General features: G+C 41.6%; 1 protein-coding gene across 1 annotated transcript in view; it reads right to left on the minus strand.

The window, feature by feature from the left end:
- LNPEP (leucyl and cystinyl aminopeptidase) overlaps window positions 1–22166 on the minus strand; it is a 155783-nt gene that overhangs the window by 21780 nt on the left and 111837 nt on the right. The window contains exons 10-12 of the mRNA XM_089679123.1: window positions 13705–13865; window positions 5935–6023; window positions 2423–2606 (exon numbers count right to left, since the gene is read on the minus strand). Of these exons, the coding sequence (XP_089535249.1) occupies window positions 2423–2606; window positions 5935–6023; window positions 13705–13865 (434 nt within the window). The remainder of the gene's footprint in view (window positions 1–2422; window positions 2607–5934; window positions 6024–13704; window positions 13866–22166) is intronic.

The raw sequence follows: 22166 nt of genomic DNA on the forward strand, positions 1-22166 counted from the left end.
CGCAGGACTGGTAAGATCTTAGGGATTAATAAACTCAAGGTGTGTGTTCAGGGGGGGTATCTGGGGAGGTGTGATCTGGGAGTTTGTTTATGTGGGGGGGGGGGGACTCAGCCATTGAAAGTTTCAGTTTGCCTTGCCTGCCAGCTGCCTGTGGCCAGTGAGGGGAAGCAAGGAAATCATACTGTACCTCCATCCCCTCATTACATACTGCCGTTTATTGGAAGTTCAACTCAATTTTCAATGGTGTGGGATGTTCTTCACACTGTGCCCCCTCATATTATGGGAACAACATGAAGGAGGTACCAGCTCAACAGTAGACATTGAGGGGTTGTGGTGGAGGGGAGGGGTAGCAGGAGGGCAGCAAAATGCATCTTCACCCGAGTAGACAAAAATCCCTACACCAGCCCTGACTAGACACTGTCAAACGAGTTGTTATAACAGTCCCCATTTAACCTCTCCCACACCAAACAAGCCACAGTTTTTTGCTAGCTTTCTTAATGCTGGGCATCCTCTCTCTACTGAGAAACATAATGGCTTCTTTACTTGTGAAATTTCTCTTTAGATTCTTCTATCAAGATTCCAGCTGTACTATAGCCACCGTGTCTGTCTACCTTGCAGCTTCTAAATCGGTGGCCCTTGGCTGAGCCTTTGTGACTGAACTCAGACCCCACCAGAAAAAGAAGCAAGGTTAGCCTGTAATTTTGCTTCAGGTACTGGATCCTGTGTTAGGCACTCACCTTGGCATGTGGTGCAAGTCAGCTGCAGGGTGCTATACAAGTCCAGAGCAGTGGTCCATCAGGTGGTGGAGCCCTGTTCTTAAAGAAATCCTCAAGGTATACCCACCAGGAGTGTGAAGACTGGATGGGACTCTTCCCTTTATTCTGAGACCTTCTTACCTGCACCCACAGCAACAGGCATCAGGTCCTTGCCCTTTAAGCCAGATTGCCGAGGTACTATAGCTTTGATAACCCTTGTGGTTCTCAAGGACATAGTCTGTGACGGTCTACAACTGTCGGGGATGTGGGAAGCAAAGGCTGTGTCGCTTTCGCATGCGCCACAGGCTAAAGAATGGGCTGAAACACTTTAATTAGTGTGCCATAGCCATGAGGCAAGTGCTGTGTCACACTATCCAGTATGTTCATTTATATTTGGTGCCATTTCTTCCACGTCCATGGGCGCATGCCTTTACATTCTAGCACTGCTTCTGTTTCCTGGTTTTGCAGCACAATTTACGGATTTCTCTTGGGTACTCAAGGGCTTTCAGAGGTCATAGTTAGTCTAAACCCTATACCCTGCAGTGTAATATGAGTAACACAGTAACTTTTAACTTACCTGTATAATACTTTCAGGACATAGGACCTTCCCCTCTGTTTCAGGGATTCACATCAATTGTTGCTTAAAAAAAAAAAAAATCTGAGGCTTGCTGGGAGTGGGAAGAACTGCACGGGGTTGTCCTAACAACTGTTTGGCACTGTCCAATCACCTGAAGGTGGCTGTAGTGCATCTATAACCTTGATAGAGAAATTTCCACAGGTAAAGCAGCCATTCATTTCTCTTAGTAGAGACAAACCATGCAACACCTAAGGACAGTAGCAAAAAACTGATGGTTGCTGGGAGTGGGTAGGGTTATATGTGGGTTGTCCTAACAACTCTCTTGGCCAGTGTCCAATCACCTTCTGCTGATTGGAGAATAGAGATTTTACTAAAAAGTTTAACTCTATTTTTTATGATGACACTTAAAAGTGAACATGCAACCAGGCTATGGACATTTAAGTCTTCATATCGGTCAATGAGGCCTCTAATCACAAAGCGATTAAGTAGGCTTGAGAATTGTTGGGGCCAAGATACAGTTTTACTGGAGGTTTTGCATACAGTTTAAGTTGGTTTTTATTTTTGGGTCAATGTTATATGCAGTCTTCACTAAAGGTAACCTCTACCTATGCAATATTTTATCATATGTCATGTCTGAATTGCTTGGGCTTACTTTAAAACAGCTGTACTGCTTGGGAAATATAGGCTGGATATATTTGCAGGTTATTGGTGCAGCAGAGTATTAATCTTATAATTGTAAGTGAAGTGTACCAGGATCTGGGCTAGTAGGGATGTGTACACAATAAAAACCACAAAGATGCAGAGATTTGTTCACTTAGCAATGTCAATAAATCAGATATAAGCTAAAATGTCCAGAGAAAGTTTGAGGTCAGTGAATATTTCCTGTCCAGTACGAAATACAAACAACATTCCAATAAGCAATGAAACATTTTTCTGGCAGACAGCAAAAAAATACATTAACAGACAAGCAATAAATCACTCCTTATCATAGAGTTAAAGCAAAAAGCACACATGAATACTGTCTGCATTGCATTAGCTAGATGAATAAAATAAAACCGCATACATAAGAGAACTGCAAATCAGTTATTACCTAGACAGGGCAAATATGTCATGGATCAAGTTGGCTCGATCGCTTGCAGTTACAAAGGTGTGATTACTTTGGAGTTGTTCAATGAGAGCTGTCCAGCCTTCTGGGCCATAATCCACTATGTAGTATCCATTCATCTTCACATTAAACTTCAGCCAGGAAGGCTCACTTTGGAGAACAATTTTACCTGCAGAGATCATGAGATAAAATCCTAACTACTCAAACACCACTATTTTATGATAAAGGGTCAGTCAATCCAAAACAAAGCTTTCAGTTCAGAGGGTATGTGGGTGACTGAATTGTCCACAAGGCTTTTGCTCCTTGATCTAATTAAAACTGGACTTATTGCTGAAGTATAATGCACACTTACCATTTGTTTAATCTCCCAAATTTCATACCTCTTTTATATCCTAGATAATTTCAAATAGATGGAAATTCCACGTACATAGCAACTCCATGTACACCAGACACAGATTAGTGTATTACTATACACCAGTCACTATCAGCAAAAAAAAATATGAACACAAAAAAAAAAAACACAAATCCCTTGAACACATTGCTGTCTCTTATAGTTTTGTTGTCCATCACAACCAAATTCACTGTTTCTGTAGTTCAAAAATGAAAACACGCTAGTTACCAAGGGCAACATAACTGCTACTAGTAGCCTCCCTGACGGTATTCCCGAGTGTAGCTCGGGGTAAAGTTTCAGTACCACAAGCGGTAACCCTGAGCTACACTCGGGCTTACCATGCAGCGCTGCTCCGGCATCTGTTCTTCACTTACCTTGTCCTTCACTCCCGCGATGTCCCTCCTGCAGTGTCCCCGGCAATGTAATCCGGCGGATGCCGGCATCGGTCATCTGGGTTCTGTCCCCTGCGAGCGTCGGGATGTACGGGGACGAAACGGTGGAAAATTTGACAATGACAAAAAGTGACATTCACTAAATACACTAAAATCATATAGTAAAACATTACTGTATCAAACCATTTCACATACATTTTGTCCCTAGTGCTTTGTCCTGTGCTCTGCCTGCATTTTTACTGTTCTTATTGCCTGGAAACTGAGAAACGTCCATGGCGTCCAAAAAGCGTCCCTTTAGGTCAAAATCGTTTTTAGACCAGCTAGAGAACAGTGATAGTAAATTAGAACCACTTGCAGAATTGAGCGATAATAATTCGTGGGGGAAATTCGTCAGACACTGGAAACTATTTTGCGACTTTGCTCAGCGATGTGCGAACTTGGCGCTATATTTCAAATTTCAGTGTTTTTGGTTTGATTATATTATTGAATTAAATTTATTATTTATGATTATTTATTAAATTATAATTTATGATTTAGTGTTTCAAATTTTATCATACCCGGGATGTTTACTAGACTCTTGTTCGGACAAATTTCAGTGAGATATTCCTAAAAATTACAGGCCTACAATAAAAAAAAACAAAACATATTTCCATGCAAAAAATGTACCGCTTTGAGCACAGAAATATGGACATAATCAGACCGCTAGGGAGGTTAATTAAAAATTCACAGTACAATCATTTAAAGGATAGGTTTAGCTTTTAAAAAAAAATAAATGCACATCTCTTTGCAGGTACACAATTTACTATTTATTTTACTGGGAGCCTGCAAAGCATTGCATCCAAGATCTGTGAATTGTGGGTGCTATGCAGGGCTCTTGCTGATTCTGCATGCAAGCTGTCTGCCTATTTGAGCAGTTACACACTAACAGGAAGCTTCAATGAACTACCTAGAGCACTCAACAGTGCCCTGGTAGCTCAGAGAACTACAACCTGACAGCCAAAAGGCTGTCGTTAGTTGTTGTTTCCCATTCACAGAACCCTGTGAATGAATGACGCGGCCGTGCGAATTGTGACAGCTGACAGGGAGAAGATCCCTGGTTTGCTGTCACAGCAGGGACTTGTGGGGGGCAACTGCAGCAGTAACATGTTAGAAAAGGTGAACCTATCCTTTAAAGTGATATTAAAAGGTGATGGTTATTTTTAATGACAAAACATGTTATAGTTCTCTACTCTGTGCAGCAGGTCTTGCTCTTCTCATGTCTCCCTCCAGTACTCCAGGCCCCTACCTCCCAAGCCACTGCTCTGTGTGTCCATTCACACATGGAGCAAGGCTCGACCCCTCTGCTCTTGTCTCATTGGCACACTGGCTGTTATTGACAGCAGCGGGAGCCAATGGATACCGCTGCTGTCTCAGTCAATGAGGAGAGAGAGGCCTGGGAGAGCTGAGGCTCTCATGCACATCACTGGATCAGGATTCGGCTTAAGTATGTTTTAGAGGTGGCTGGGGACGCTGCTGCACACAGGGTTTTTTTTACCTTCAAAAAGGTAAAAAAAAAACCCTGCAGCCTTTACAACCACTTTAAAAGGTGGACATAAAAACCTAAATGATAAAAGCAATACAGACCTGTTTAGGAGGTAAATAATATGTTTTTTTTTATTTTAAGATCTATCATCACATCACATCTCAAAATGGTTCTAAAGGCCCAAGGTTTTTTATCTTTATGCATGAAGGTAAAAAACCTCTGTGCAGCAGCCCCTCCCCTTCCCCCAGCCCTCCTAATCCCCCTCCCAATCCAGCGATGTACACTGGAGTCTCGGTTCTCTCAGGACTCCTTCTCCTCATTGGCTGAGACAGAAGCAGGAGCCATTGGCTCCCATTGCTGTCAATCACAGCCATTGAGCCAACGAGAAAAGAGGGGATGGGGCCGAGCTGCAGCTCCAGTAGTGAATGGACACACTGAGCAACGGGTGCCCCCATAGCAAGTTGCTTGCTGTGGGGGCAGTCAACAGAAGGGAAGAGCCAGGAGCTCGGCAGGGGACCCAAGAAAAGGTGGATCTAGGCTGCTCTGTGCAAAACTACTGCACACAGCAGATGGGTATAGACAAAACATTTGTTATTTTTATTAAAAAAACAAAAAAGCCTTTAGAATCTCTTTAAATAGAAATATGTACAGATGAAGGAGGGCAAGATGGATTTGGGTGCTTACCATGTCAAAACACAGGCTGTCAGCTGATAACTTTCTACCCTGTTTATAACTTATCAACAGACCACAGGCCCAATTCACAAAGATAATACTAGCATAAGGTTAATTTTAAAAAAAGTGAGTTATTTTAAGCCAAAAAGATTTACAAATTACAGTCACATGGCTAAATTAGAGAGTTTCACCTTGTGTTTAGGCTTTGTGAAATAAGTCCAACATCTCTTATGTAGGATATACATGGACCAGCTCATAAAATCAAATAAAGAAATCCAGCACAGAAATTTATCAGACACCAAGCAAAAAATGGACCTGTCCTTAACAACTAAGGAACATAAGGCCAGAAGAGATAAGTTCATTATTAGCAGTTCTCCTGAACAATCTCACACACCCATGAGCTGTAGGAGAGGGCAAAAAAAAACCACACAAAACAAGCCTTACTACTTACTGAGAAGGCCGATTGTTTCATGCACTCCAGTAAAGTGAAATAAATGCAGAGTATATATAGATTACTCACCTTCCTTTTGATTGAGTAAGGAAACAGATTCACAAGAAGTTCCGTCACAAGGACCATAAGTATAGGATAGAGGTATATGCCATATAGTACTAACAAAAAAAACCAAAAAACACACAGTCATATTAGAATCTAGAAAGATTATAAAATATTATATATACCGTATTTTCCGGCGTATAAGGCGACTGGGTGTATAAGACGACCCCCTAATTTTCCAGTTAAAACATAGGTTTTGGGCTATACTCGCCGTATAAGACTACCCCCCTTCCGAGACAACACCATTTAAAAACATCAGATTTTTTTATTGAAATAGTTATGACTTACCGGTACTTAAAATCCTTCAAAATCCTCATGTTCATCCACTCACATCAGTAGTTCATGAATGACATCTTGTGATACATTTGTACGACAGTCATATGGATCAAATTCCAAATCAGATGGTTACCGTTGGATGTGCGGTAATACGGTAGCTTTGACTACATACAGTATACAGTATATATACTCCCCCCCCCCCCAGCCCGTACACCACCCCCCATTGACTTCTCCATCACATCCTACAATGCCACCATCAAACCCGCCCCGCAGGCCAGAGTACTTGGTGTCATTCTGGACTCCAACCTATCCTTCCAACCCCAAGTCCAATCTTTAACAAACTCGTGCAGACTCCACCTCCGCAACATCGCCAAAATACGCACGTTCCTAACCCCAGAAACCACTAAACAGCTCATCCACTCCCTCATCATATCACGACTCGATTACTGCTACTCCCTCCTCACTGGCCTGCCTCGCCGCTGGCTATCCCCGCTTCAGTCGATCCTGAATACGGCTGCCAGACTCATTCACCTTTCCAACCGCTCAATTTCCACCACCCCCCTCTGCCAATCCCTCCACTGGCTTCCGACTGCGCAACGGATCAAATTCAAAATCCTAACACTGACGTACAAAGCTGTCCACCATACTGCCCCCAAATTACATCACCGACCTAATATCCAGTACCACCCAGCATGCACACTCCGCTCCTCACAAGACCTCCTTCTCTCTAGTTCCCCGGTCTCCTCCTCCCATGCCCGCCTCCAGGATTTCTCCAGTGTATCACCCATCCTCTGGAACTCCCTGTCCCAACCCATCAGATTATCACCTACTCTCCTCTCCTTTAGGCGCACCCTGAAAACCTATCTCTTCAACGAGCGATGTATTCTACTAAGGAATACAAAGCCTGCTCGGTTTGGCTGAGGTTGTGACATCATCAGCCCACCTGTCTGACTCCCTGCCAATCTGAGCAGGCTTTGTATTTATTAGTAGAATACATCACTCGCCGTGATTGGCCCAGTGTATACTGCATGTAGCCGCAGATACCGTACATACGTGCATCCAGCGGGCTGATTACAGTAGGGACGTACCGGTACGTTTTGAAACCGCTTGGCTCAGCGCAGTATACTGTATATACCGTACATCCAGCGGGCTGACAGATTAATCTATCATAGGGACATTTGTATTGAGCCATCTTGGCTCAGCACGGTATACTGTATTCCTTAGTAGAATACATCGCTCGCTGAAGAGATGGGTTTTCAGGGTACAGTATTACCACACATCCAGCCAGCTTGACCCAAACAAACTCAAGGTTCACATTTTATACCCCGCGTACAAGACGACCCCCAATTTTTGGGGTATATTTTTAAGTATAAAAAGTAGTCTTATATGCCAGAAAATACTGTGTATATATATATATATATATATATATATATATATATATATATATATATATATATATATATATATATATATATATATACATATATACACACATATATACATATACATATATACACATATATATACATATATACACACACACACACATACATATACACACACACACACACACCCTCTCTAAAGTGCCAATATTATAAATGTGAACGTAATGTATATGTTTCTAATCACAAATACATTCAACTTAAAAAACATGAATATATGGAAAAATCCGGTGGCAGTCTGTGACCTCTGCATAACATAAAATCGGAAATATTAAAGTGTCCAGTGCAATCATATATAAAGTGCAAGCAATGTGACATTATATATTCTTGCAACCTTCAAAACACTCCAAGTGCAATTCTTCTATATTAGTGGCTCCCTTTTTCAATCACCATACAGTGCTCATCTAGCACATGATAACCTAATTGAACTCACCAGAGTGATTTGCTGGTCAGGTTACAAACCAGCAAAATCATCTGTTAGCTCTGGGAGTGATGGTCTGCAGCTTGTAATCCTATCTTCCAAGGATTCTTAGGACCTATATCTTATAGTGACTCGTAAGGGAAAGAAAAGAGGAACTTCATAGCGTAAATCCATAACAACTGTTTATTTCAATAAAAGCATAAAAACACTCACATTGCTCAGTGTCTCCACCAACACAAGTATAATCGATTGAGGTAGTGAACGTAGGTCATCCCTGATCATATCCCGAGACCATGGGACTCCATAGCTGTGAGTTGTGATATCCCCTCCTAGGCCCGCCCTACGCGTTTCGTCACTTGACATCCTATGGGAGCCAAAGCCTCGGGATACGACTGGGGATGACCTATGTTCACTACCTCATGCTATTATATTTATGTCGGTGGAGACACTAAGCAATGTTGGATGTCACATCACTTTATATAGGATTGCACTGGACACTTTAATATTTTCGATTTATATTATATAAAGATCACAGACTGATTGGCACTGGATTTTTATACACACGCTTTTAAAGTTGTATGTATTTGTGATTAGAAACGTATACATTATGTTCACATTTATAATATCACTTTAGAGAGGGGGGTTATATATACACACACATTTATATATAGTCATACAGTGGATATAAAAAGTCTACACACCCCTGTTAAAATGGCAGGTTTCTGTGATGTAAAAAATTAGACAAAGATAAATCATTTCAGAGCATTTTCCACCTTTAATGTGACCTATAAACTGTACAACTCAACTGAAAAAAACAAAAAAAACACTAAAATTTTTTGGTGGGGGATTTCAAAACAAAAATTAAAATAATGTGGTTGCATAATTGTGCACACCCTCTTATAACTGGGGATGTAGCCGTGTTCAGAATTAAGCTATCACATTCAAAATCATGTTAAATAGGAGTCAGTACACACCTTAAATCATTTAAAGTGCCTCTGATTAACCTCAAATAAAGTTCAGCTGTTCTATTAGGTCTTTCCTGACATTTTCTTAGTTGCATCCTACAGCAAAAGCCATGGTCCACAGAGAGCTTCCAAACCATCAGAGGAATCTCATTGTTAAAAGATATCAGTCAAGAGAAGGGTACAAAAGACTTTCCAAGGCATTAGATATACCATGGAACACAGTGAAGACAGTCATCATCAAGTGGAGAAAATATGCCGCAACAGTGACATTACCAAGAACTGGACGTCCCTCCAAAATGGATGCAAAGACGAGAAGAAAACTGGTATAGAAGGCTGCCAAGAGGCCTACAGCAACATTAAAGGAGCTGCAGGAACATCTGGCAAGTATTGGCTGTGTGGTACATGTGACAACAATCTCCCGTATTCTTCATATGTCTGGGCTATGGGGTAGAGTGGCAAGACGGAAGCCTTTTCTTACGAAGAAAAACATCCAAGCCCGGCTAAATTTTGCAAAACCACATTTGAAGTCTCCCAAAAGCATGTGAGAAAATGTGTTATGGTCTGATGAAAGCAAGGTTGAACTTTCTGGCCAGAATTCCAAAAGATAGGTTTGGCGCAAAAACAACACTGCACATCACCAAAAGAACACTATACCCACAGTGAAGCATGGTGGGGGAAGCATCATGCTTTGGGGCTGTTTTTCTTCAGCTGGAACTGGGGCCTTAGTCAAGGTAGAAAGAATTATAAACAATTCCAAAACGCCAGTCAATAATGGCACAAAATCTTCAGGCTTCTGGTAGAAAAAAAAACTTAACATGAAGAGGAACTTCATCTTTCAGCATTACAACAATCCAAAACATACATCCAAATTAACAAAGGAATGGCTTTACAAGAAGAAGATTAAAGTTTTGGAATAACTCAGCCAGAGCCCAGACCTGAATCCAATCGAAAATCTGTGGGGTGATCTGAAGAGGGCTGTGCACAGGAGATGCCCTTGCAATCTGACACATTGGGAGTGTTTTTTTGCAAGGAAGAGTGGCCAAATATTGCCAAATCAAGATGTGCCATGCTGATAGACTCATACCCAAAAAGACTGACTGCTGTAAGAAAAACAAAAAGGTGCTTTAACAAAGTATTAGTTTAAGGGTATGCACACTTATGCAACCATACTTTACTTTCCTCCACCTAAAATATTTCAATTTGTTGTTCAACTGAGTTGTACAGTTTAGAGGTCACATTAAAAGATGGAAAAAAGTTCTGAAATGATTTATCCTTGTCTCATTTGATTTACATCACAGAAACCTGACATTTTAATAGGGGTGTGTAGACTTTTTATATCCACTGTATATCTACACTGTACGTTTGCATATTAAGAAGTAGCGCGGTTTCTATTTTTTGACAACTTACAAATTGATGGTTACACCATTTAGAACAGCAGCTGCCCTGTTTGTAGTTTTCTGTTTAGATAATTTTTTTATTTTTGAACTTTTGATATCCAAAAAGGTCTAGTGTGCAGTCCTGTAGATTATATACACTTTTTATTCCCTATTAGTAGGAATGTCATCTAAATATAAGTTGTACCAGAGATGCGCAATGTATTTTATAAAGCTCAGGAATAAAATAACACATTTAACCAGCCAACACCATCCAGCCATTAAATAACTACAATGCCTAACATGACATGGTTTGACAACACTTTCTTCATATTTAAGCTTTAGGACTTGTGTACATGAGCATGTTTGTTGGTCTTAAAATTGCACATTTTCTCCTCATGGGAATGTGGAAAAAGCCCAAAAGGAGGGTACATGAAGGCAGGTAGCAAAATCTCATCTGCACAAGCCTTTAGGAAGCATCCTACTTGTAGATCACTAGTATTTATGTGTGAAACTAGACAGAAAAGAAAATTGAGATGATAAAAGTTGGTATACTGTAGGTTGCTATGAACACTTATCTTTACTTGCAGTTTTTGTAAAAAAGTCCCAAACCCTAAGGGGGTGACAATTAATTTGCAATAGCACTGTGTATAATGGGCACTATATTTTTTTTTTAATTAATAAAATACTGTTTTGTTTTTGCTCCCTCCAGCCTCCTTAGGCCACTTCCTGTCTATATGCACTCTACAGTGTCTGCTGCACACCATTTCTGTGGACCGGCTTGCTGTGGCAACAGTGGACCATGCCTGCAAAATCTATTTCCACATGGCTGCCAGTGGGCTTAATAGGGAGTGCATGTGACAAGGTGACAATGCAGTAGCATAACTGGGAAACAGTTGTCACCCTATAACTGGAAGTGTAGGATGACACAGTATTATTGAAATAAAAGCAACAGATTTATAAAGATTGAAAACAACTTCTGAAATTACAACTTGTAAAACTTCTAGGAGATATTTTGGGATTAGATCTACTATAAAAACATATTACCTAATCCTAGTCTGTGTGACTTAATTATCATTTTCTTCTATTGTAACTAATCTGAGATACAGCATTTACATTATCCCTCCCTTGCCCCTACATAATAATTTTCATCTATGTGAATAACCATGAACTGACAAGTTCATATTGTGGTTCTTAAACCAAATGTGGTGAAAAACATGCAGTCTGCATGTTTGTTGAAGGAATTAATGACTAATATATATATATATATATTTATTTATTTATTATTATACAGGATTTATATAGCGCCAACAGTTTGCTCAGCGCCTTACACCTATACATACCTATATATGAGGATATTTGGGAAAATCTTATTTTGTGATTATGGAAACTAGAGAGTATTTGGTGTAATTTTACATTGCAGATACCCTACAAGCATACATCTCCATTTCACCAAGTCTAAGGAATATACCATCAATACAGTTACTTAATGTCCTTCAGCAAGCATATGAGCTTATGATTTTTTTACATTCACATGTGCCTGCCTTCCAGAACCTCTGACAATGGCTCGCCTGTTAAGGTTTCTTTTCCTTTCCGTTTGGATATATTCAGGTAAATATTTTAAACGCGTGAATACAAAGCGGAATGCATTAAGATGTATATGTCTCTTTAGATCTAGTGTTATATCATCTCTGGCTCCTGTCGAAGTGGATAAAATCCAAGAAACGTGTTGAGCTTCCAGAGAGTTTACATCGGTATTTCGCAATTTGTAATGTATCTTTAGTTGTTGCTCACAAGAAAATGAATTTTAATTATAGAATTTGATGTCAAAAATTGTTTTATTGTGAGTGAATCAATAAAATGTATATTTTATGAGGGTGGTTGTATTGTGCCTTGAAAGTCCCACCGTGTCAAATGTCCATTTTAAGTTCTAATTATTGCGATGTGACACTTCTTAGGCCAAGTAATATTTATTCTAAATTAATGACTCACACCAACTGCCACTAACGTGGAGAATAAAGGAGAGGAAACCAACTTTTTTTCTGACAAATCTAAATTATTCTATACAGTATATATAAATCAACAAATCATCTCTTGTTCTTTTTGCAATAAAGCCAACTCTACAGATTGAAACGAGTCACCATGTCAAGATTTCTGGTATAGTGGGATAGCATGGCCACAGGACTCGGTCTTATTACTTGCTAATTTGTAGTATCACACATGGTAAAGCAAAAACAATTTAAGCACATGTGGCCCGAAAGCTGGGAAATGACTGATCACAAATTTTCAGATGAGTTTGCTATGGTAACTTGAACCCCTCATAGATGTATTCTTTTCCTTTAACTTAATGTGACACTAAACACTATCCTTATTCTCCATAAATAATCCATACACATTCACTACTTAATGGCCCTGCAATCCATTTTTCATGAACTTACTTCTTACTGTGTTTTTCTTTGAGCTTGTGAACTTCTCCTTTTTTCCATCAGTTTGGAATGAGTAGTGCAAGTAAAGCCAGCCATAGATGGTTCGAATCTCGACCGGTTCAGCAGGGACCAGCCAAGATTTGAGTCATCCATGGGCAGCCTGACTGTACCCATTTGATTGTTGTACCCGTGGTTGCAGGAAAGAAAATCACATAGTCTATGGCAGGCTTCAGTTGTGATTAAGTGCACTGCTCTGTCTAAATCCCATAGTCCATCTTGGAAGTAAGCAAGAGAGGGTGGCTACGTTCCTACATATGAGTGCATGGAGAATGAACATAGCCACCCTCTAACAAGAAGTCGGATCACAGCAGAAAAAAATGATCTGGAGATTTGGCAGAGAGCAACAGGTACTTTGAGTTAAAAATACATTCTTGAATAGAATTACATTTTTTAAACAGAATTTAGTGTAACTTTAAGCTCACAGAACATCATACCATACAAAAAAATATATATATATAAAGTACAGTGCTGTGCAGTATCCCTAAGCAACCAATCATATGTCCGTCTTCATAAGCCCAATACCCTAGTTTACATATACAGCACAGTGTTGCTCTGTACATAGCAGATGGTAATGCGTGTCCTAGAACTTGCTTTTAGGAGTGCCCACCAACCTGCTTGTTTTTGCTGGAATGTAATCCGGTACACATTCCCATTATCTAACACATTCTCTCTACTCTATTGGAAAAAAAAAAAGGCTGAAACTCGACATTTAACATTTGTCAAACATATCAAGAACAACGAAAAGCAACATATAACCAGGCAAGGAGCACACACCTGGAGTTCCCAGTGGCATTGGCTGGATTTACAGCTCGTATGAATCGCTTCTGACTCACTGACACTTCCTTCCCGTTCCTCACAACCGTCACCAGAGGATATCCAGCTTGCCGTGTCCAGGTCCTCATCATGTTCTTCACATCTGGATTGGATTTGGTGACCTGAAAAGTGAAATATTTGTCTCCTGTCACATGACAATATAGACACTGGAACTGATAAGAAATGTCATCAGAACTCACTCAGATGATCCTTCATAAAAATGTCTAAGGGGGAATGGCAAAAATTGTGTACTTCATACTGAAATCTCACCCAAATGAAAATTTATAGTCAGGCATACTATTGTAAACTCTCAATGAACTCTTTTTAATCAAGTTATTTCAGGCCCTGTTGACAAACAGCAAAATGAAAAAAATAATATATGTATTAATTACAAAGAGAAATCGAGCCTCTCTTCCCTGTAATAAGCTCACAAATAATTTTCTTTATACAAACAATGTTTTTGATTAATTGTATAATACAGTAAGAATGTACAGTAACAATACTGTAGACTGGTTACGTGTCATCAGCACATCCAACTACTTCACACTCTGGGCCACCTGTGGAGTCCGACCAAATGCCCCGGTTGATGTGCATCTATATGGACTTTCCCAGTGTTTTTGCTCAATTTTTCTTTTTTTTTTCTTATGGGGCCTTCACCTGGTTTCTTCGTTTTCTTATTTTTTTGTTTTGGTAGCGATCTGATATTTAATTTCTCTACGATTTTTCCTGTAGCACTAAATTGCCTGTGTAACTGTTGGCCTTCTTGGTTATTGTCCTATGATGACATGCGGGGTTCCCCCCTGTTCCCCCAGGCTCCCGCTTTACTGCTGCTTTTATGTCTGGTGCCTAGTTCGCCCATAGCGAGCCTTGAGATATGTATCCCTTGCACTGTTGTGTATGGATGTGGTGTATGTGTGGCAGCGGGACACAACAGGGGTAGTAATTCCAATATTTGGTCTGCGACCTTGATCCGCAACTCCCTATGGGAATGGTTTCATTTACCCTTTGTAAATTGTCCCTGTTCTCCTCAATCCATCTGACCCCTCTGGGGAATCACAAATCCTTCCCCTCCTCCTACCATCCACTTTGTCCCCTTGGCATGCTATAAGACGCTCGTTGTTTGTCCCATTGCCATGCGAACTGCCAGCTTGTCAGGCTTAATGCGCTCCGTAGGGGGCTCTGGCCGCTCCTAATTTTTTAATCTGGGCTCCAGCCCCCTATGGTGTTCATTATGTTTGGTTCTCATTGTACATATTTGGTCGATTTTACTCTTTGGACTGTTCTTGAGGTTGTTTTATTACCTTAACTTGTTTTTGTGGGCCCCTTCATCACGCGTTAAGCGTGACGATACGCGTTGGCGGTGACGCACTTCCGGTCGGACGCCTTGTTTATTTACATTGGACACCCATGCAAGTACATCTGATCTGAGGTTTGATTTACATGTGATGTACAAGATGATTTTAAATGTGAGCATATTTGATATGTGATACTTTGTTTGGTAAATAAATAGTTTTACACTATGCAAGCATTCACTTATATTTTCTGAGGGATCAAGTGGCTGCAGCCATCTTATGTGCCTGAAGAGGAGATCTGCTGCCCTGTGAGCCTGTGCTGGAATCTGTACATGAGGGGAGGTCAGTGTGGAGAGCTGTGGAGGATTACCTACTATTAAGGGTCCATGTGTTAGTGATCCTGAAGGCCTTTTGACCCTGTGCGGGTCGCAAGAGGGAGGTGAGCGGGCAATTCAGCCATTTTTGGATATCTCTGCACATTTATCAGCACTTTTTTTTTTTCTCTTCAAGAATTGCTGTGGACTTTATATATGTTTTTTGTCTATTGTCAGGTGTTTTACACCTCACGGGACTTTATATATTTATTCATGTTTGTTTGCATGATCAGTTCTTAGTTTATGCGTTTATTGGGATGCACGTGTGTTTTGTGTTATATGGTGGGAACTGATTTTTATTTCCAGTGGGAGTTTTTTTTAGCACATTGAGTCCTGTTGTGACTTACTTGTTTGATTTGGAGCACTACTGGATCCCATTGGATTACTTGGGGCACCATTTATGTTATTTGGTCCTTTTAGGACCTCGTATTGACACTTGTCACACGTGATTATTTATGAGTTTTTTGGCACTATTTAATTTTGTTTGTTTATGTTATTTGTGTTACTAATTTTGCACTGTTTCACTTATTCATTTATGTGTGAAGAATTTTTATGGTAGTAGCGCTGCATCATTTGTGTTTCATTTATATTTTTTGTCTATGGGTATATGACTGTATGTAGCAGCTTTACCTTTGTTGGTAGGTATTAGTTTTTAGGTAGGAGCGCAGGAGTTTGTCACACTGATTCCCTGCTGAGGAATGGTTCGCCCCTCCCGAGCACCCGGCTGGGTGGCTCGGATGCCGTTTCTCTAGCCTGTATACATCTACCTCACGATTGGAATTCTCTGTATGCCGTTAGTCCTAACCCGTGGCGGGAGGGGGGTTCGCTCTGTATTGTTTTCTCTATTGCTGGGACCTCTCCTTGCCCACCCCCAAGTCTCCTCTCTAAGTGCCCTACATGTGTATCCACTTCCCCCTGTAGGATCAGTGACCCTCTAGAAGGTATTAGTTATTTTTTTGGAAATTTAACATTGACTCCCCTTTTTTTGGTTTTTTTTTTTCTTTTTGCCGAATTTTGGGCAGCTCAGAACCCAGTGAAAGAATTCTCTCTCTTCCATATCGCTTCTTCCCTACAAACCCTTTTCTGTTCCCTCTTCTTTATCTTTCTTGCCTTTTTCCACTTTCCCTACCCCCCCCCCCCCCTTTTTTTTCTTCCTCTCTTTTCTTCTCTTTTTTTCTAGTGTTGCCCAAGGATGGTGCCCAGGATACCACCCCCTACTCCTAAGCTCTGTTCTTATGTTAATGGACTCAACAACCAATCCAAGAGGCGACAAATCCTATACTCCCTACACAAGTCTAAAGTTGACATTGTATTGTTCCAGGAGACCCACTTCTGTGACGATAGCCTTCCTATTTGGTTCAAGGATATATTATACGTGATGGTTTCACAGTGTCCTTCCTTCATCCAAAACCAAGGGTGTCTCCATTGCCATACATAAATGCCTCCCGGTCCTCTCTTTGTAACACAGGGCTGATCCCAATGGTCGGTATCTTTTTATAAAGTTCTCACTTTGGAATAAGCTATATACTGTGGCCAATTTTTATGTACCCAATCAGGACCAAGTTACCTATATAACGCGCTATTTGCGTCTGTTGGCAGACTTTGCGGAGGGTACGGTATTGCTGGGCGGTGACTTTAATGTAGCTTTGGAGCCCCTTCTTGACTCCTCTGCCCAGCGTTGCCACTTGTCCTATAGCCATCTTCGGCTTCTGAAGAAGAGATTCAATGATCACCGGCTTCTGGATCTTTGACGGACGCTGTACCCCAAAACTTGTAATTATACATATTTCATCAGCTCGTCAGTCCTATAGTCGAATTGACTATTTTTTCGCAAGCTCCCATGTTCTTAAGTGACCCATCCCTGGATATCGGTTCTCTCATATGGTCGGATCATTCTCCTGTTTCTGACTTTATACCCTCCGCAAGCTCCTCGTTCTGACTGGACCTGGCGTCTTAATGATTCCTTATCAGCAGACCCTACATGCGAGCAGGCAATCACTACCACGATCAGCAACTTCTTCTCTGATCACGCCATGGATGAAACCTCCCTGCCAGTACAGTGGGAGGCTCTTAAGGTGGTGTTGCGGGGTGTTTTAATTCAACACGGGACAACACTTAAAAGTGAAAGGTCTGAGTGTATTCAAAGCACTTTGGACAAGCTACGGGACTTGGAGACTTGTCATAAATCTTCCCCTACTCAAGAACTGTTTGCCTCCATATCTGAGACCAGAACCAACTTATTACAACTTTATGAGGTGTCTCATAGTATGCATCATCACCGCATGGCTTTCAGCAGATACCGTTTTGGTGACAAATGTGGTCGTCCTTTGGCACGATCTCTCCATCCTTGTATATCGCCAACCTTTATCCCTAATATTAGAAGCCCTACGTGCAATCTGACATCGGACCCACCCCTAATTCATGAAACTTTCCGTGATTTTTTTCTCTGCCCTATATAATCTACCTTCCCAGGGACAGGATGAGAACTCCTCTGCGTTCCATGATCGGCCTTCGAGATTATGTCTGTGAAACGGGTTTGCCCACTATTGATGCTGACACTAGAGACTCCCTTGACAGCCCTTTCTCTACCGCAAAATTGTTAGGTGCTATCTCAGCGACCCCTTCAGGCAAAAGTCCGGGTGCCGATGGCTTTACCCCTAAATTGTATAAGACCTTCAAAGATTTGCTTTCTCCATTTATGTTATGTTTAACTCCATCTCGGCCGGATCTTCTTTTCCGCCACAAACTTTAGAAGCTCATATTTAGCTTCTCCCTAAACCGGATAAGGACCTAAGTCTCTGCTCCAGCTATCGACCTCTCTAATTGAGGAGGATATTAAGATTCATGCTGAAACGATCGCTACATGCCTGCAGAATTTGCTCCCAGATCTCATCCATACGGACCAACTGGGGTTTGTGCCAGGCAGGGAGACTCGTGATAACACCCTAAAAACCCTCTTGGTTATGAACCATGCTCAATCTGTCGGACTCCTCGTTTGCCTCTTTATCTATCGACACCGAGATGGCATTTGATAGGGTGGGGTGGGCATTCTTGGCGCAAGCGCCATCTCAAATAGGATTGGGCCCTGTCATGCAGCAGAAAATTCTCACCCTTTATACCTCCCCTACTGCTAGAACTCGCTGAATGGCTCTCTCACGGCGAGCTTCCCTATAGCAAATGACACCTGGCAGGGTTGTCCATTATCTCCTCTTTTGTATGTTCTGGTTATGGTATACCTGGCAATGGCGCTTCGCAATAATCCAGATATATCACAGACGTTCCCGTTGGCTTGAAGGAGGTGAAATGAGCTCTTTTCGCGGATTATCGAGTTCTCTATGTCTCCAACCCACATATATCTCTACCTTCTATCTTGTCAGAATTTCACCGGTTCAGTGAATTCAGCAACTTTAAGGTCAATCATACAAAGTCAGAGATCCTAAATGTCTCACTGCCACCTCTTAAAAAAGGTACAGGAAGTTAAGGACAGCTTTCCTTTCAAATTCTGCTCTAGTTCTCTTAAATACTTGGGTATTAAAATCCTCTCTAACCTGTCCCATATATTCTCTGAAAATTATACCACTTTACGTCAACGTACGTTACAGGATCTTAGGAATTATGACCGTTTCTTATACTCATGGTTTGGCCGGATCAATATACTAAAAATTAATGTCACACCTAGCTTCCTTTACCTATTACAGGGTCTACCTATCACCATCCCTAGACCCTTCTTCAAAATGTTGCAGACTGCCTTTACAAAGTTTATTTAGGGACCTCGGAAACTGAGATTACATAAATCGACTGTAATACTCCCTAAGCAGAGGGGCAGGGCAGGGCCGCCTGACCTGCGTTTATATCATGCAGCGGCAGTTCTCACTCGATTATTGAATTGGTTCCATCATGCACCTACAAAGAAGTGGGTATCCCTAAAACAGAGTATGGCACCGTGTGATCTTTTAGCTCTTCCCTAGATAATACCTGTATCTCAGAGTCCTTCATCTTTACCACTCCTGACCAACCATCTTTTGCAAATGTGGGGCAATCTGGCCCTGTCCCTTAAGGTGTCTTCATTGGTTGGTCCTATGACTCTTATTTGGGAACCCTCAATTTCCCCCAGGCCAATCTTGCTCTCATTTCCTTGTATGGAACAAAGCCACACACAGGCAACTAATACAAATACTCAATCAGGGTCGTCTCCCTCCTTTCCTTTCCAACCTTCTCGCGTCTTGGGAAGGGCACCTTTTGCCCAATGGATGGCATATAGACAACTCTGCTCTTTTGTACATACTTTTTCTAATATGAACTTACGGACCAGGGATCTTACATCTTTTGAATCCCTGCTCCTCCAAGATTTTCCTCCCCTGCGTCCCCTGTTCTCTATCAGATCCTCCTTTCTAGGGTCCATCCAGGACTCCCACCGTAGGCATCTAGATGGGCGGCTGATCTTGATGTTCAGATATCAGACGAAGACTGGCTGAAGTCATTTGCTCTCACTCACCGCTTGTCCTTGACCAGTAAAGTGCAGGAAACCAACTCACTGCTCACTCGGTGGTATAGATGTCCTACCCTACTCTACAGTGTTTTCCCTTCCACACCTGATCTCTGCTGGCGCTGCCACGCTGCCCCTGGCTCCTTGCTCCATGTCTGGTGGGAATGTCCCCCTATCCATGCCTACTGGGATGTTATCCTGCTTATGCAGTTACAAACCAGACAGTCCCCAATACACCACAGGTTGTTCGGTTTTCTATTTTGCCTGGCTCTTTCAAGCATATTAAACGTGGACTTTAACGTCATTGTTTGACAGCTGCCAGACTAATCATCCCTCGCCATTGGAGAACACACAGTGTCCCAAGCTTATTAAGAGTGGGTTGAGGAGATGGATCATATTGAATGTATGGAGTTAACATTGGCACAGGAATTGGGCACTCACGAATGCTGTCGCCGGACCTGGCTCTCCTGGAATATTATAGATAGATAGATAGATAGATAGATAGAGAGAGAGAGAGAGAGAGAGAGAGAGTCCTCTACTTCGCAAACTCTTGGCTGCTTGAACTGGAGGTTTCTTCTCCTCTGGTCCCTACTGGTCTATTATCCCCCTGGGTGCCTTTTCTTATTCTCTCACCCCTTATATCGCCCTCCTTCCTCCATTTCCCCCCCCCCCTGCTTTTTTTTTTTTGTTTTTTTTTGTTTTCTTTGGCACTAGACTAAGATAAGGCCATGGATATCGCTAGTACACCCCATCTTTTTTTCCCCTGGGACTGGTATCTATTGTCGTGTATGGTAAAGCCCTCTACAGATTTACTATTAATTACTTTGTTGCTCCTCTTGCCTCTGCCATCTATACCCACTTAGGGCTTGGATTTGCCTATATTGCATAGGCTACTTGATCTATAGCTGTGGTTTTTGTACTTGCTGTCAATTACTGCTGTCATCTAGATCCAGGATGTTGCTGTTTAATATTATTTATCTGACTGTGTCCCCCCCCCCCCCCCCCCCCCGCCCCCAGCCCTGTATTTTCTGTTCTGTTATGTATTTTACTAATGTTAATGTCTATGTGAAGATTCTTTACCCTTTTTTTTTGTCTTCTCTGTTAAATTTTTAAAAAACTTCAATAAACTGATCACAAGGAGCCTGGAAAGGATTGCATCAGTGATCAGTAGATCGCTGATGCCATGCAGGTTTCCTGCAGATCTGTCAGAATATCTGCTTGATGTACGGCAAGCAGATATACTGACAGGAAACTTCAATAAATTACCACGGCGTTCCACAGCGTCGTAGTAGTTCATTGAAAACTACAAGCCCACAGCCGCTAAGGCTGCTGGGACTTGCAGTTCATTAATACACGGAAGTCCGTGAATGAATGATTCGGCCGTGTGGGCGGAGCCCCGCATGGCCGCGTGGTTTTCAAATCTGACAGATAGTACAGGGAAACTTCTCCCCATATTATCTGTCAGAGGGAGGGGGGGGGGGGGGTGGCAGGAGTGGCTGCAGCTATGACAACATGTTACATGTTCCATCCTAAAAACGGGTGGCACATGTAACATGTTCCCAAAGGTGAACTTATCCTTTAAAGCTTCTCGCCTCTGAACTCTGAGTACATCACACAGGTAAATACATACCTTTAGACCCACGTCAGAGATCTTAACTGTGCATCCCTGCAAAGCACTGCAAAGCCTAGTAAAATAATCCCAGCTGTACCCTGTGCTCCAGAGGGCCATATTCATTCCTGTGGCTAATCCCTCTTCATGGCAGCGCCAGCTATTTACAAAAGAGATGTTCATTACAGAGATGAATGAGGCTGTGGTACAGGTTCCCTTCAAGAATCGCTCCTGCCAAACCTCCTTAATAACTTCACAGTTACAAAGAATATAACAGAATTTGTAAAAAAGAAATCAAGGCTGCAAAAATTCTAAATTAATGACTAGTTGCTAAAGAACAGGACAAATCCCAAGGAATTCTTCAAATATATTAAAAGTAAAAAATTTAGGTCTAAACACGTAGGACCTTTTCAAGACAATTTAGAGTTGGTGACCTACTTCAGCTCTGTGTATACAAAGGAAAATGGGGTGCTCAAGTCCATAATGCGGATAGTATTGGAATAGCCCCAAAAGAACCACAATAAGTATTCCAATGGCTCACATCTTCTGTGCCCTCTAAAGTCTGCAGCAAAATAGATTTAACCTTCAAGTACAGAAAGGCATCTTCACAGTAAGAGCTGTGAAAATGTGAGTTAGGCTCCCACAAGAATTGGTTCTGGCCA

Source organism: Staurois parvus, unplaced genomic scaffold (genome assembly GCF_062004578.1).
Source record: "Staurois parvus isolate SC_StPar_1 unplaced genomic scaffold, SC_StPar_1.0 ptg000218l, whole genome shotgun sequence".
Classification (NCBI taxonomy): Eukaryota; Metazoa; Chordata; class Amphibia; order Anura; family Ranidae; genus Staurois; species Staurois parvus.